The 13,189-nt window shown below is 48.9% G+C and overlaps 1 protein-coding gene across 1 annotated transcript in view; it reads left to right on the plus strand.

Moving 5' to 3' along the window:
• The window catches only part of DNAH11 (dynein axonemal heavy chain 11), a 294,982-nt gene that overhangs the window by 279,402 nt on the left and 2,391 nt on the right, over positions 1-13,189 (plus strand). The window contains exons 77-80 of the mRNA XM_034759480.1: positions 7,218-7,400; positions 7,505-7,620; positions 8,210-8,322; positions 10,280-10,420. Of these exons, the coding sequence (XP_034615371.1) occupies positions 7,218-7,400; positions 7,505-7,620; positions 8,210-8,322; positions 10,280-10,420 (553 nt within the window). The remainder of the gene's footprint in view (positions 1-7,217; positions 7,401-7,504; positions 7,621-8,209; positions 8,323-10,279; positions 10,421-13,189) is intronic.

Below are 13,189 nucleotides of genomic sequence, written 5' to 3' on the forward strand. Positions count from 1 at the left end.
CTTGTCCCAGGGAATAGATCTACTAAAGGGTCATCTCCCTGGCCCTCCCACTGTCCACACACGGCCAACACCATATTCCCCCTGTCATAATATGGCTTCATCATATTCACATGGTATACCCGGTGGTGGTGTGCCCGGTTCGACAGCTCCACCACATAGTTTACCTCGTTTAGTTGCTTGACAACCTTGAAGGGCCCTTCCCAGGCGGCCTGGAGTTTGTTTTTCCTCACGGGGATGAGGACCATCACCTGATCCCCAGTGGCGAAGGCGCGGGCCCGTGCTGTGCGGTCATACCAGACCTTCTGCTTCCTCTGGGCTCTGGCCAGATTCTCCCTGGCCAGGCCCATGAGCTCGGCAAGTCGTTCCCGGAAGGTCAGGACATACTCCACCACCGACTCTCCGTCAGGAGTGGCCTTCCCCTCCCATTCGTCTCTCATCAGGTCCAGGGGCCCCCTTACCCGCCTTCCATATAGCAGTTCGAAAGGCGAAAACCCGGTAGACTCCTGGGGTACCTCCCTGTACGCAAACAGCAGGTGAGGTAAGTACTTGTCCCAGTCCTGCGGGTGCTGATTCATAAATGTTTTCAGCATCATTTTTAGCGTCCCATTGAACCTCTCCACCAGCCCGTTGGATTGGGGGTGATATGCTGAGGCCCAGTTGTGCCGGACCCCACATCTCTCCCACAAGCACCGGAGTAGGGCCGACATGAAGTTGGACCCTTGGTCCGTCAAGACTTCCTTGGGGAACCCCACTCGGCTGAAAATGGTCAGCAGCGCATCCGCCACAGTGTCTGCTTCAATGGACGATAAGGGCACTGCCTCGGGGTAGCGGGTGGCGAAATCGACCACCACCAGGATGTATTTCTTCCCAGACCGGGTCGTCTTGCTGAGAGGTCCCACTATGTCCATGGCCACCTTCTGGAAAGGCTCCTCTATGATGGGCAAAGGTCTCAATGCTGCCTTCCCCTTGTCCCGGGCCTTCCCCACCCTCTGGCAGGGGTCACAGGATCGGCAGTACTGCCGGACGTTGGTGAAGACCCCGGGCCAGTAAAAGTTCTGTAGCAGCCTCTGCCTGGTGCGCCGGATCCCCTGGTGCCCTGCGAGAGGGATGTCATGGGCCAGGTACAGTAGCTTGTGGCGAAACTTCTGGGGAACCACCAGCTGCCTCCTGATCCCCCACGACTCCACTTCCCCCGGGGGAGCCCACTCTCGGTACAGGAACCCCTTCTCCCACAGGAACCTCTCCTTGCATCCTCTCCTCATGGTCTGTACCACACTGAGGTCAGCCAGGCCCCTTAGCTTCCGCAGGGAGGGGTCCTTCTGCAACTCGGCCTGGAACTCGGCGGCTGGGGAAGGGATGGGGACCTGCTCCCTCTCGTCGGCTGGGTCGGAAGCCCCAGCCACCCCGCGGCCTGTCCTTGGGTGTTCCCTCCCCACCCGGGAAGGGTTCGGTGCCTCCGGTGGGACATCCTTCCCAAGGTCAGGGCGTAGTGCCCCTCGCCGGCTCTGGCTACGGGTCACGACTAAGGCGGTCTGGGGGCTGCTTGGCCAGTCCTCTAGGTCCCCCCCCATCAACACCTCAGTGGGCAAATGGTGGTGCACTCCCACGTCCTTGGGGCCCTCCTTGGCCCCCCATTTCAGGTGTACCCTCGCTACGGGAACCTTGAATGGGGTCCCGCCCACCCCGGTCAGGGTCAGGAAGGTGTTGGGCACCACCCGATCTGGGGCCACCACCTCGGGCCGGGCCAGTGTCACCTCTGCGCCCGTGTCCCAGTATCCATAAACTTTCTTCCCATCCACCTCCAGGGGAACAAGGCACTCGCTCCGCAGGGACAGCCCCGCGCCAACCCTGTAAACGGAGAACTTTGAATCCGGAGCATCTGGCCCCCCAGAGAAGCTGGCCGGGGGCCCTTCTCTCTCTTGAGCAGTTGATAAGCTGCCAGCCCCTCTTGCGTGGGAAGCCTGCCCCTCGTCCGTCTGGGCCTCTACCAAGTTAACCCGGTGCGGGTTCGGTCTGCTCAGTCTGTCCTTGAGCTTGGGGCACTGGGCCCGAACGTGGCCTCTTCGGCCGCAGTAATAGCAGCTCAGGTCCCGTGGGTCCCCTCGAGCCGGTCGGTTGTCCCTGATGCTGGGCCTTCCCCGTGGGAGGGGATTCCCCATATTCCCCCTTTGGGAGGTCCCAGGGTGACTCTCTCTCTGCATCGCGGCGGGCCTGTTCCTTTGGGGCTCCTCCCTGCCACCCCCTGACCGGCTCTTTACAAACTCATCAGCCAGCTGCCCGGCGTGTCGCGGGTTCTCTGGCTTTCTGTCCACCAACCACAGCCTCAGGTCGGATGGGCACCGCTCATACAGTTGCTCCAGTACCAGCAGTTTAATCAGGTCCTCCTTCGTCTGGGCCCCACCAGCCCACTTGCTGGCGTATCTTTCCATGCGGACGGCTAGTTGCAGATATGAGATCTCAGGGGTTTTATCTTGACTCCGGAACCTTTCCCGGTACATCTCAGGAGTCAGCCCAAACTCTCGTAGCAGGGCCTTTTTGAATAGTTCGTAGTCCCCTTTCTCTGCCTCTCCCAGTTGGCGGTACAATGCCACGGATTTGGGGTCCAGTAAGGGGGTAAGGACCCGGAGTCTGTCCGCGGGATCCACCCGGTGCAGCTCGCAGGCCGTCTCAAAGGCCTCCAGGAAGTCATCCATGTCCTCCCCCTCCTTGTATGGGGCCATGATGCACTTATCAAAGCTCCGTGCAGTCCTGGGTCCCCCCTCACTCACCGCAGCCGGGGGTTCGCTGCCCTTCAATCTCGCCAGTTCCAGGTCATGCTGACGCTGTCTCTCATTCTCCTGTCTCTGTCTCTCTTCATGCTGTCTCTGTCTCTCATTCTCCTCCCGTTCATGCTGTCTCTGTCTCTCTTCACGCTGATGCTGTCTCTCTTTCTCCTCCCGTTCACGCTGATGCTGTCTCTCTTTCTCCTCCCGTTCATGCTGACGCTGTCTCTCTTCATGCTGTCTCTGTTGTTCACGATCCTCCAGCTCTCTCAGTTTTAGCTCTTTCTCCCATTCCAGCCAATTCCGCTCCCCGGATGCCGAACGTCGCCGGGAGGATCCTCTGCTGGCCGGCGAGCTTCGCCGGGGGGACCCCCTGCTGGCCGGGGGGGTCACGGCGCCTTCGGTATTTGCTGGGCTCCTCCCCACCCTTCCCCTAGGCATAGGAAGGAGGGGTCTCGGGAAGCCCTCAGCAGCCGGCTGACCACTCCCAGCTGGGACAGACACTGGTGCCTGCGCTGCATTTGCCAGGCTGCTTCCCTGAGACACAGGGATCAGTTCATTCGCGCGATCTTCCGCCTCCAGCTGGGCAATGAGCTGTTCTTTGGTGAGCCTCCCAATGCGCAGCCGCCTCTGCTTGCACAGCTCCACCAGGTCGCTCTTAAGCCGCTTGGCATACATCTTCCTGCTGGCCACTCACCGGCCTGTGTGCTCACAGCTCCCCACAGTTCCCAGGGGGACCCCTAGTGTGCCAGCCCTTCTCGAGGTCACCACCTCTCTGCCAGGGTCGAGCTGCAGACTCCTCCGCCCCTGGGACCACTCGCTGCGATCCCCCCGGGGGATCCTGTTACTGCAAAAGTCCTTCTCGCTGGTCACACACTCCCAGGGGTAATAACCGTCTCTCTCCCACTCTTCAGCACGCCTGGTCCCCGTCAATCCCCCTTCGTTTTACTGCTCCCCAGTCACTTACTGCAGGAAGCGCCGTCCACGGGGTGCAGTAGATCCCGCCGCTGCCACCAGTTGTTGCGGATTGTGGGGGAGTTAGGGCCCTGCACCCCTCTTCCCAAGATTCACTGTGACTCTCAGCCAGCCAGTAAAGCAGAAGGTTTATTTAAGGACAGGAACACAGTCTCAAGCAGAGCGTGTAGGTACGACCAGACCCCCTCAATTAGGTCCCTCGGGGAGGTTCAGGGAGCTTGGACCCCAGCTTGGGGTTCCCTGCGTTGCACCACCCAGCCCCAACCGAAACTAAACTCCCAACTCCTCCCGCTGCTTCTCCCCTTTGTTCAGTCTCCCGGGCAGAAGGTGTTAATTCTCCCCACCCCCGTTCCTGGCTCAGGTTACAGCTCAGGTAGCTTCCTTCAAGGGAAGTCCCACATCCCCACTGCAACCCCCCTGCAACATTCCCAGGTCAAATCTGCCCTGCTCCCTGCTCCGTCACACCAGAGTTCTGAGATTCCTAGTAAAGTACCATCAAGTGGCTATTTGGAGGCCTAGAGCAGGGGTGGGGAAACATTTTGGCCTGAGAGCCACTTCTGGGAATGGAAATTGTATGGCGGGCCATGAATGCTCATGAAATTGGGGGTTGGAGTGTGGGAGAGGGCGAGGGCTCCGACTAGAGGTGCAGGCTCTGGGGTGGGGCCAGGGATGAGTTCAGGGTGCAGAAGGGAGCTCTGGGCTGGGGCAGGGGGTTGGGGCGTGGGAGGAAGTCAGGGGTGTAGGCTCCAGGTGGCGCTTGCCTCAAGCAGCTCCTGGAAGCAGCGGCATGTCCCCACTCCAGCTCTTACATGGAGGCACGCCAGGCAGCTCTGTGCACTGCCCCTGCAGCTCCCATTGGCCACGGTTCCCGACCAATGGGAGCTGAAGAGCTGGTGCTTGGGGAAGGGGCAGCATGCGGAGCCCCCTGGCTGGCCCTATGCATAGGAGCAGAGAGGGGACATGCTGCTGCTTCTGGGAGCCGTGCAGAGTGGGTCAAGCCCCTGACCCCGCTACCCAGCGGGAGCTTGAGGGCTGCATTAAAAGGTCTGATGGGCCAGATGCGGCCCGCAGGCCGTAGTTTGCCCACCCTGGCCTAGAATATGCATAATGAGCTGTTGGCCACTAGATCCTTGTGGACTGTTATCCATATCACATAAGGCTACCTCACAATTGGATCTGTTGTTGGAAAGCTCAGCGGTGAAGCCAAGGACTGAACTGGTATGGGAAGTCCCGATTTCAAATCTCAAAAGGTCCCTTATAAAACCAGCTTTCAAATGTGTCATTTTATTATTATAAATTGCATTTAGTTTAGAAGTTGGGGAGGGAAAAAGTGAAACCAGGTTTGTATTACATTTGCTTGTTTAAAATGTAGAAGACAAAATATCTGATCAGATTGTAACGTGTGTATGTGTATGTGTGTGTGTGTGTACACATACATGCCAATGTGCATGCATGTGCGCACACGCTCTCTTTCCCTCCTTCTCCCCCGCTAATAGATGTAGGGTGCTCACATTTATAAGTGTTCCAGTTTCATCAAGAAAGAAGAAAATCTGCCATCTTCTTCCCCAGAGGGGAACTTGGTACTTAAAGCTCAGCCCAATGCATTTTGAAATGACTAAGTTGTTAAAGTTGAAATGGCATTTCCTGATTTTGACTATAGAGGACTTATGTTCCTTTGATATCCAGCCTGCATTCATACTATTACCATACTCAAAATCTAATTTCCATAAGGAAAAAGCAGATGTTTAACTCAGCCAAATTTGGATGGCACTGTTGATCCCTATAAAGATACAGTAGAATGATGGAGTGGGGATTTATTTGGCAATAAAAAAACCTTTCCCCATTACTGCTTAGCTTCCTGAATTCCTGACAACTAGCAAACTACTGTTAATGAAAGCAACTTGACTGTGATTGTTTTAATGAGTTTGGCGCACACTATTTTCATAATTAACTTAAAATATGACTCTCTGTTCTGTGAAGGCAGCTTGTGTCATGTCTGTTCAGGTCATGACCATTACCTAGTCACATACAAATTATAGGGGACATTTGTGAGAACTACGTAATCTTGTATTTGTACTTTCCTATGCAATTCCTTCCTGTGTTTTGCTCCCACATAAAAAGCTGCAGGGGAAAACGTAGGTAGAAATCGCTGTACCCAGAGATCTGTTGCATGTCTCTAAGAGTGGACCAATGAGACTATGGCCAGAGCTGGATCAAGACAATTTGGTACCATAGGCACACCACAACATGGCTCCTCCACAGCTCCTTATGGCCCCGCCCCATGTTGGGAGTCTCAGTGGTGGGGAGCATCCCTCCCATTCCAGAGAGGCAGGAACAGCAGTATGGGGCAATTCTTTCCCCCAGAATTGGCAGCAGGGGCTCCCCCTCCTTGGGAACAGCAAGTGTCCTCTCTAAGGCATGGGTGGCAACAATGTGGGGCAGCACTTACCCCATCTGTGTGGGACATCTAGTGGGGTGGGTGCACCTGCTGCACTCTTCCTTCCCATGCCAGACACACATCCCCTGCTATAGTCATGTTTGCAGAAGACAAGGCAGGCAGGCAGAGTGAGTTAACACCCTTTGAGATGCCTGAGGCAACCCTCATTTTCTGGGGCTATTGTGTCAGGCTCTACAGCCACAGGCAAATATTGCAACTTTGGTTACACTCCAGTCATGTTTTCAAGCTTGTCTTTGCAACTCTAAGGGCTACAAACATACATATATATTTTAGTGAAACATGAGGTTCTGATGTAGTTGACTCAAAAGCCTGGTTGGGCCTATCTGACTTAAACCAGCCCTGATTATGGGGTGACCTGGGGCTGGAGTACCAGGAGACTACACCTCTCAAGCCATGAGGATCTCTGCCACCTTTACACGTCTTCCACACTCTCCCTGTGCTCCCCCCACTCCCCCGGTGGACTGGGGAATATGTCTTAGCAACTGATTGCCACCTGTCCACTGTAACTCCTTCTGTCCTGTCCCTTACTTCCCTGCTTTTCTGTGGCCACGCACCCTCTCCCATGTTGCCAATAGGCCATGGAGATTTTGCAGAGAGGAATGCAACAGTTATGCATAGAGAGATGAGACTGCTCCCTACATCATCTTTTTCCCAGAGGGTTGGACCCTCTGTGGCTGTTCCAGGTTTGCTCCTATCTCACCACACAGCATGGGGGCTTTAGGATCTAGTCTTGCAAAATACAGGAGGTTGAACTGGCGAGTCAGGTGCTTTTAGTTTACAAGTCCTTATTTAGTCAATAAGGAATGATCTGCGCTCGTCCGATTCCAGGGCTGGACAATGAAAAATCAGTATTAGATTGTCAGCTGTTTGGGGTAGGGGGTGTTTGTCTTGCACAGTGTATAGCACGTGTGGGGCCATCAGGCACCACTGTAATACAAATAATCTTGGTCTTGTATGTTTAAACATGTGTGAATCCCTAATGCAGCAATTTCTGATCACTCTGTCTGTATTGATGTGATAAGGTTAAGAATGTCCTGGATGATATTCTGGAGAAACTTCCTGAAGAGTTTAACATGACAGAAATCATGCAGAAGGCCACTGTTCGGAACCCCTATGTCCTTGTTTGTTTCCAAGAGTGTGAGAGAATGAACCTCCTCATTCAGGCAATACACAAATCACTTAAACAACTGGACCTTGGTTTGACGGTAAGAAAAGAGAATTTCTTTTACTAAAAGAATAGTAAATCGAATGTGTTCTAGAAGTGAACTATTCAGAATTCTTTGACGCCAAATATACTTATTCTTCACAGGGGGAGCTGACATTTTCTCCTGACATGGAAGCGCAGCAGTCAGCATTGCTTTATGATATTGTGCCAGATGCATGGACCAAGCTGGCTTATCCATCTACCTATGGCCTTGCACAATGGTAAGTATGCTTCAGCACTTTACCAAATAACATAACTCGTGTTGTTTAATTACCATGGATAATGGTAGTATGGCTCTTTCTCATGTATATAAAATCTGTTGTTTTAATTCAGTTCATTTTCACTCTAGAGACAAAATGAATATTGCTGGAATACTAATCTTTAAATTGTTTCTAAACTTTTCCTTCTATGCTTTCTACAAAGTTGGAATTATACAGTGCAACCAAGAGGGCCTGTCATTTTCAAAAGGAATAATGTCACTGCAGCCCCGACAGACTAATTGGACGGTGTTCCTAATCGCAGATCCACACTAGCCTCAGTCCCTCAGCCCTTTTCATGCTGGGCTCCTTGCACTACTGTCTTTGTGCTTGTCTAGATTCAGAAAAGAGCTAATCCCACCCTAACCTTGGCCTCTTAATCTACACATACCTTTTGACTGCTTCAGCCCTATGCTTTCTTCCCACAGAGACAATGCAGAGCTCAGCTGGTACACAGCATCTCTGTATTTGATTGAATTTCATCCTTATGAAACTGTCACTGTTGTCCACATGACTATGTCAGCATTGAGATAGCTGCTGCTTCTTGTTTCAGGATTAATGACCTCCTCATGCGGTGTCGAGAACTTGATACCTGGACACAAGATCTTGTGCTCCCTGCAGTGGTGTGGCTTTCTGGATTCTTTAACCCTCAGTCTTTTTTGACTGGTGAGTTAGTAATGGCTAATAACATTTGAAGGGACAGAGTCATATAGTTGCAACTCCAAATTGTAGGTTGAAACAGTTTTTACAAACAGGTTTTATTTTTAACCTAAACATGCCTTTAAGGTGTTAGCAGTGTTTGATGATATTATATTATGCTACTGCATGAGAATGGATGACTGAAATTGACTAGAAACAGACTGGTTTATTTTCAATATTCAAGTTGAAAAGACTTATAAATTAAGACAAATTAAGATGTTTAAAATGTTCACTTTTAACAATCGAATGTGTTCTAGAAGTGTACGATATCATGTTTGTTATTCTTGACACTGCCCTTTGAAAATGTGTTGGTGACCTTGTTTAGTACATCCAGGGCCTTTACTACCTATGTGAGCTACTACCCACGTGCTCCAATCCTATATGGAATACTTCTTACTCATGCAAGTAGTCCCTATGACTCAGTGGCATTAATGGCACGAGTAACAGTTTGCACAATCAGGCATCTGGAAATAGTTTTTTTTTCCCCTCCGTCATAAGTCTTCAGTCTCCAAATCATCATGTTAAAGTCTGGAGGTGAGAAAAGGAAAGAGATCCTGAGTTATATTTTTGTGCTTGATTAAAGAAAAGAGATGTCTTAGACTTAGTTTGCTAATGTAACCATAGCTTTTCCATTTAGTATTCTTTAACCTAAATGTGTTAATGTACCACTCTGTTTCACTCCATCTGTTCTTGTAAAATATTTTAATAGTGTAAAGGAAGTGAGAAAAAGTCTGGCATTCTTCCCAGTATATGTACTGCTACAGTACAGGATAAAAATCTTCAGCATTAAAGTTTTAAACTGCTCCCTAAGGCCTTGTCTACACTACAGGGAAAGATCGATCTAAGCTACGCAACTTCAGCTACATAAATAACGTAGCTGAAGTCGACGTACTTAGATCTACTTATCGCGGGGTTCACACTCTGCTATGTCGATGGGAGACGCTCTCCCGTCGACTCCCCTTGTGCTTCTCGTTCAGGTGGAGTACTGGAGTCAATGGGAGAGCAATCTGTGGTCAATTTAGTGGGTCTTCACAAGACCCGCTAAATCGACCGCCACACGTCGATCCCCCGGTAAGTGTAGACAAGTCCTTAGTCCCCATGCTTTGCTTTACAACCCACATGCATGATTTCAGAATCTAAAGCAACTACCTAGATCTCTAGAAGCCATTGTCAAGCTTCAGCAGCTTTTCATTCTACCCACTAGTTTGTAAAACCAAATTCCTCTCAGGGACTCGCCACCCCACCAGTCTCAAGTTCCTGACTGCTGGTGTCTCAAAATGTTTAATTCTGCAGAATCCCAAGCCCTGTCAATGGACAGTTGGTGATCCACAGGCTGTAGTTTGGAAATCCCTGCACTAATGGGGGTTACACAATGAAGAGAGACTTGTAAATATGCTTTAATTCAAATTCTCAGTAGCCATAAAAACATTCAACTAGCCATTCACATTAGACCACAGATTCCTAGAGCATAGCTCTGAGGCTTATACAAACACACACCCCTTTCTCTCTCAGCCCCTGTTGATCCAGTTTGCTGTCAGGTATCATGATTTTCATCAGAGCCAGTCAATATTACTCCTTAGTCATCCAACTCACTGAGTGACACAAGCAATGAATATGTAGCTTCTGCAGTATTCCTAGCTTGGATTACGAATCAGAGAGCAGGCACCTATTTTTGTGCTCAGATGAAAATATATTTGCTGTGTTGCAAGAGAGCTGATTTGATGCGGTGTTTGGTTTGTTTTTCATTTCTTAAAAGTTCAAAAGCAATTTATACAACTAATTTCTTGCAAACAACTTCCAGAGAGCCCCAATTGTGTAGCTTTAGGCTCTAACAAGCCTGGGCAGGGTGCTGGGGGAGCAGTTGTGGCATTAAAATTATTGTCTATGGTGAACTGCTCAGAGTAATCTGTTGGCTTTTTTTAAGCTATTATGCAGTGCACGGCCCGCAAGAATAACTGGCCTTTGGATAAGATGTGTCTGACTGTAGATGTTACCAAAAAGGTCAGAGAAGATTATGGCCACCCACCTAGGGAAGGTGCATATATTTGTGGTCTTTATATGGAAGGTAAGACATCTGTTTAAATTGCTCGATATCATCCGCCTCATAATGACTGATGTTTGTTTGAATTTTTCTGCATGGCTCATGTATACACTCTGCTACTCTAAAGTGGATTACTTTCGCCACATGGAGTTAGATCTAAGTTCACTGGTTAGTTTGGGACTGATGATGGATTTAGTTAGTCCTTAGTTTGTTTAGACCAGGATTCATACATTCAGACATGGCCAGTGTCTCTACTTAATAAACTTACTCTACCATTAACAAAGCATTAAACCTGACTGTATAACAACAGAGCAGCAGCTCCACCACATAGTTAAGAAACACTTCCTGTTTAAAAGACTCCAAGGCTCTTACTTGGATTGTCTTGAAATCAGTGCTTCAGGGGGGTGCAGGGTAGCATTAATGGGGCAAATTTGGTGTCATTTCTGCAAAATCACCTGGTACTTCTAACACAGGTTTGCCCTCAGGTGTGGGCAAAAAGATCAGTCACTCTTGTCCTTCCCAAAATGATCTCAACCACCTGGAATTTCTCTCAGTAAATTCCCTTTGGGGAAGCAATATTGAAAAAGTTATCAGGGTAAAGTTTGAACCTTCAGGTTGGCATGAGCTAAACTGACCTGCCTAAAAGCATGAAATAGGCATGGGCAGCAAGAACAGGGATCTTCTGAAATTAGGAGGTTTTCAGGCCGTTAACCACAGTAACTGCGTGGTTTAACGTGTCATGCCTTGGTCATTGAACCTGAGCTTCACCTGTGCACTCCATGTTTGAACCCTACGTTAACAGCTTTCAGAGAACATGGGCTGTGCATGCTGGTTGTACTAGCATTCTGCAGGGGCTCATTTTGGAAGTTTTTACTGAGAGCAAAACTTCTAGTTCAATCGATTTTTAAGTGCTGTAAAATCAACTTTCAGACCCTTTCACTTTAGAAAAGTTGTCAAGGAATGAGCCTTGTTTAACAGACAATGATAGAAGATTGTATCAGGCAGTTATGGTAATGGAATCGTGTTTCCTGCACAATGGAACTGAGCATGATCAAAGGACAGCAAGTCATTAGGTCAAGGGGTTCCTGATACACATGAGCTGTTCATAACATTTTGAGATTCTGATTTTTTGGTGCAGAGCTAGGGAATACTTTCCTAGGCTGCTTCTTGCAGTGGAGAAGGGGTTCCAGGATCACTGCCCCTGATGCTTCTAGGATGGAAGTGGGATCAAAGCATTTAGCAAAGGTTTCTGCTCTTCCCCCATAGTACTGAGAGCAGGCATACAATGCAGAAATGGGGGTGAGGAGCTGGGACTAGGCATGTTCAGTGCACTTCAAGATGAATGAAGTAGTTCACATCTATCTGCAACATGGAAGGCTCAGAGGGATGTGGAAGAGCCCCTTCTTCATGCACCAGAGCCCAGATCTGGATTTCTGCATCTCTACATAGCAGCTGGTACATGCGTTCCTTATAGCCCTGCTAACGGGTGAGAGGGGCTTGAAGCTGCAGGTGTATCAATGCAGGGTGTGTTACAACAATGCAGGGAAGAATGCGGTGGAAAGGAGAGAGTTGTGTTGTGCAGTGAGGAATTCAGCTCTGTCCTCTCCTTTATGCTAAACCCTTTACCCTGAGGATCCTGTGTATAGGCAGGAGTGGGAACTGTGGTGTGCTAGACAAGGAGATAATGCAGAGGTAGTGAAATGACTAACATGCAGTCAGTATATTCTAGGGCACACGAGGATGTTGAGAAGTTAATCCAAAATGTTATTAAATATTCCAAAACATATAACGATAACAGTTAACATTTTTGAAAGGGCACAAGGCATACCTTAACTTCAGCTACACTCAATGTAACACAAACTTCTGAATCCCAGGAAATACAGAGTTATGGTACATGCCATTCCAGCAGTATTACTTTAACCTGTGAGTGATGTCCCAACACGCATACTAGGTGTTACAGGAGTAGAGAGGTTATTTAACTTTGCATTTGGCACTGGAATAGTGTCCACAATTCAATAAAGATATTGATAAATTGGAGAGGGTTCAAAGAAGAGCTATGAGAATGATTAAGAGATTAGAAAACATGCCTGACTGTGTTGCCTCAAGGGGCTCACTCTATTTAATAAAGAGACTTAAAGGGTGACTTGATCAGTCTATAAATATCTACATGGGGTATAAATATTTAATAATGGACTCTTCAGTCTAGCAGAGAAAGTTATAACATATCCAATAAATGAAAGCTGAAGCTAGAGAAATTCAGAAAGGAAATAAGGTGTAAATTTTTAAACATCAAGATTGGCTTTAGGAATTGTTTTGGGCCAGTTCTGTGTTGTACAGATCTAGACTAATCACAATAGTCCCAATCTGGGAACAGAGCAATGTAGGACAGCGTAGTCCTACAGTCTAACACCTTCTCTTTACGCAGGCAAAACTCTGGTTTACATCAGCTGTCGCAAACAGGTGTTACCTCCCCACTCCCTGGACTACACTCAAACACTAAGCCTAATCCATACAAGCTTGTTCTACCCTCTCTTTCCCTTAAGTCTTAGAGACCCTGGTCATATATATTCCACCACAACTGACAACCTACAGAACTCAACACTTGGAAGGGTACAAAGCACCACAGGGCAACTTTAACTTTGTGGTCATGCACACTCAAGCCTACTGTAGCTCTTAGCTGCGTGCAGATCTGAGAGATGCAAATATTTTTGTTTCCTATTAAGTTATGTTCCTAAAATGTACAGTAGGCTAAAAGGTCAGTACAAGATGAGCTTTCCTTTGTAAGTCTAATCA

Source organism: Trachemys scripta, chromosome 2 (genome assembly GCF_013100865.1).
Source record: "Trachemys scripta elegans isolate TJP31775 chromosome 2, CAS_Tse_1.0, whole genome shotgun sequence".
Taxonomy (NCBI): Eukaryota; Metazoa; Chordata; order Testudines; family Emydidae; genus Trachemys; species Trachemys scripta.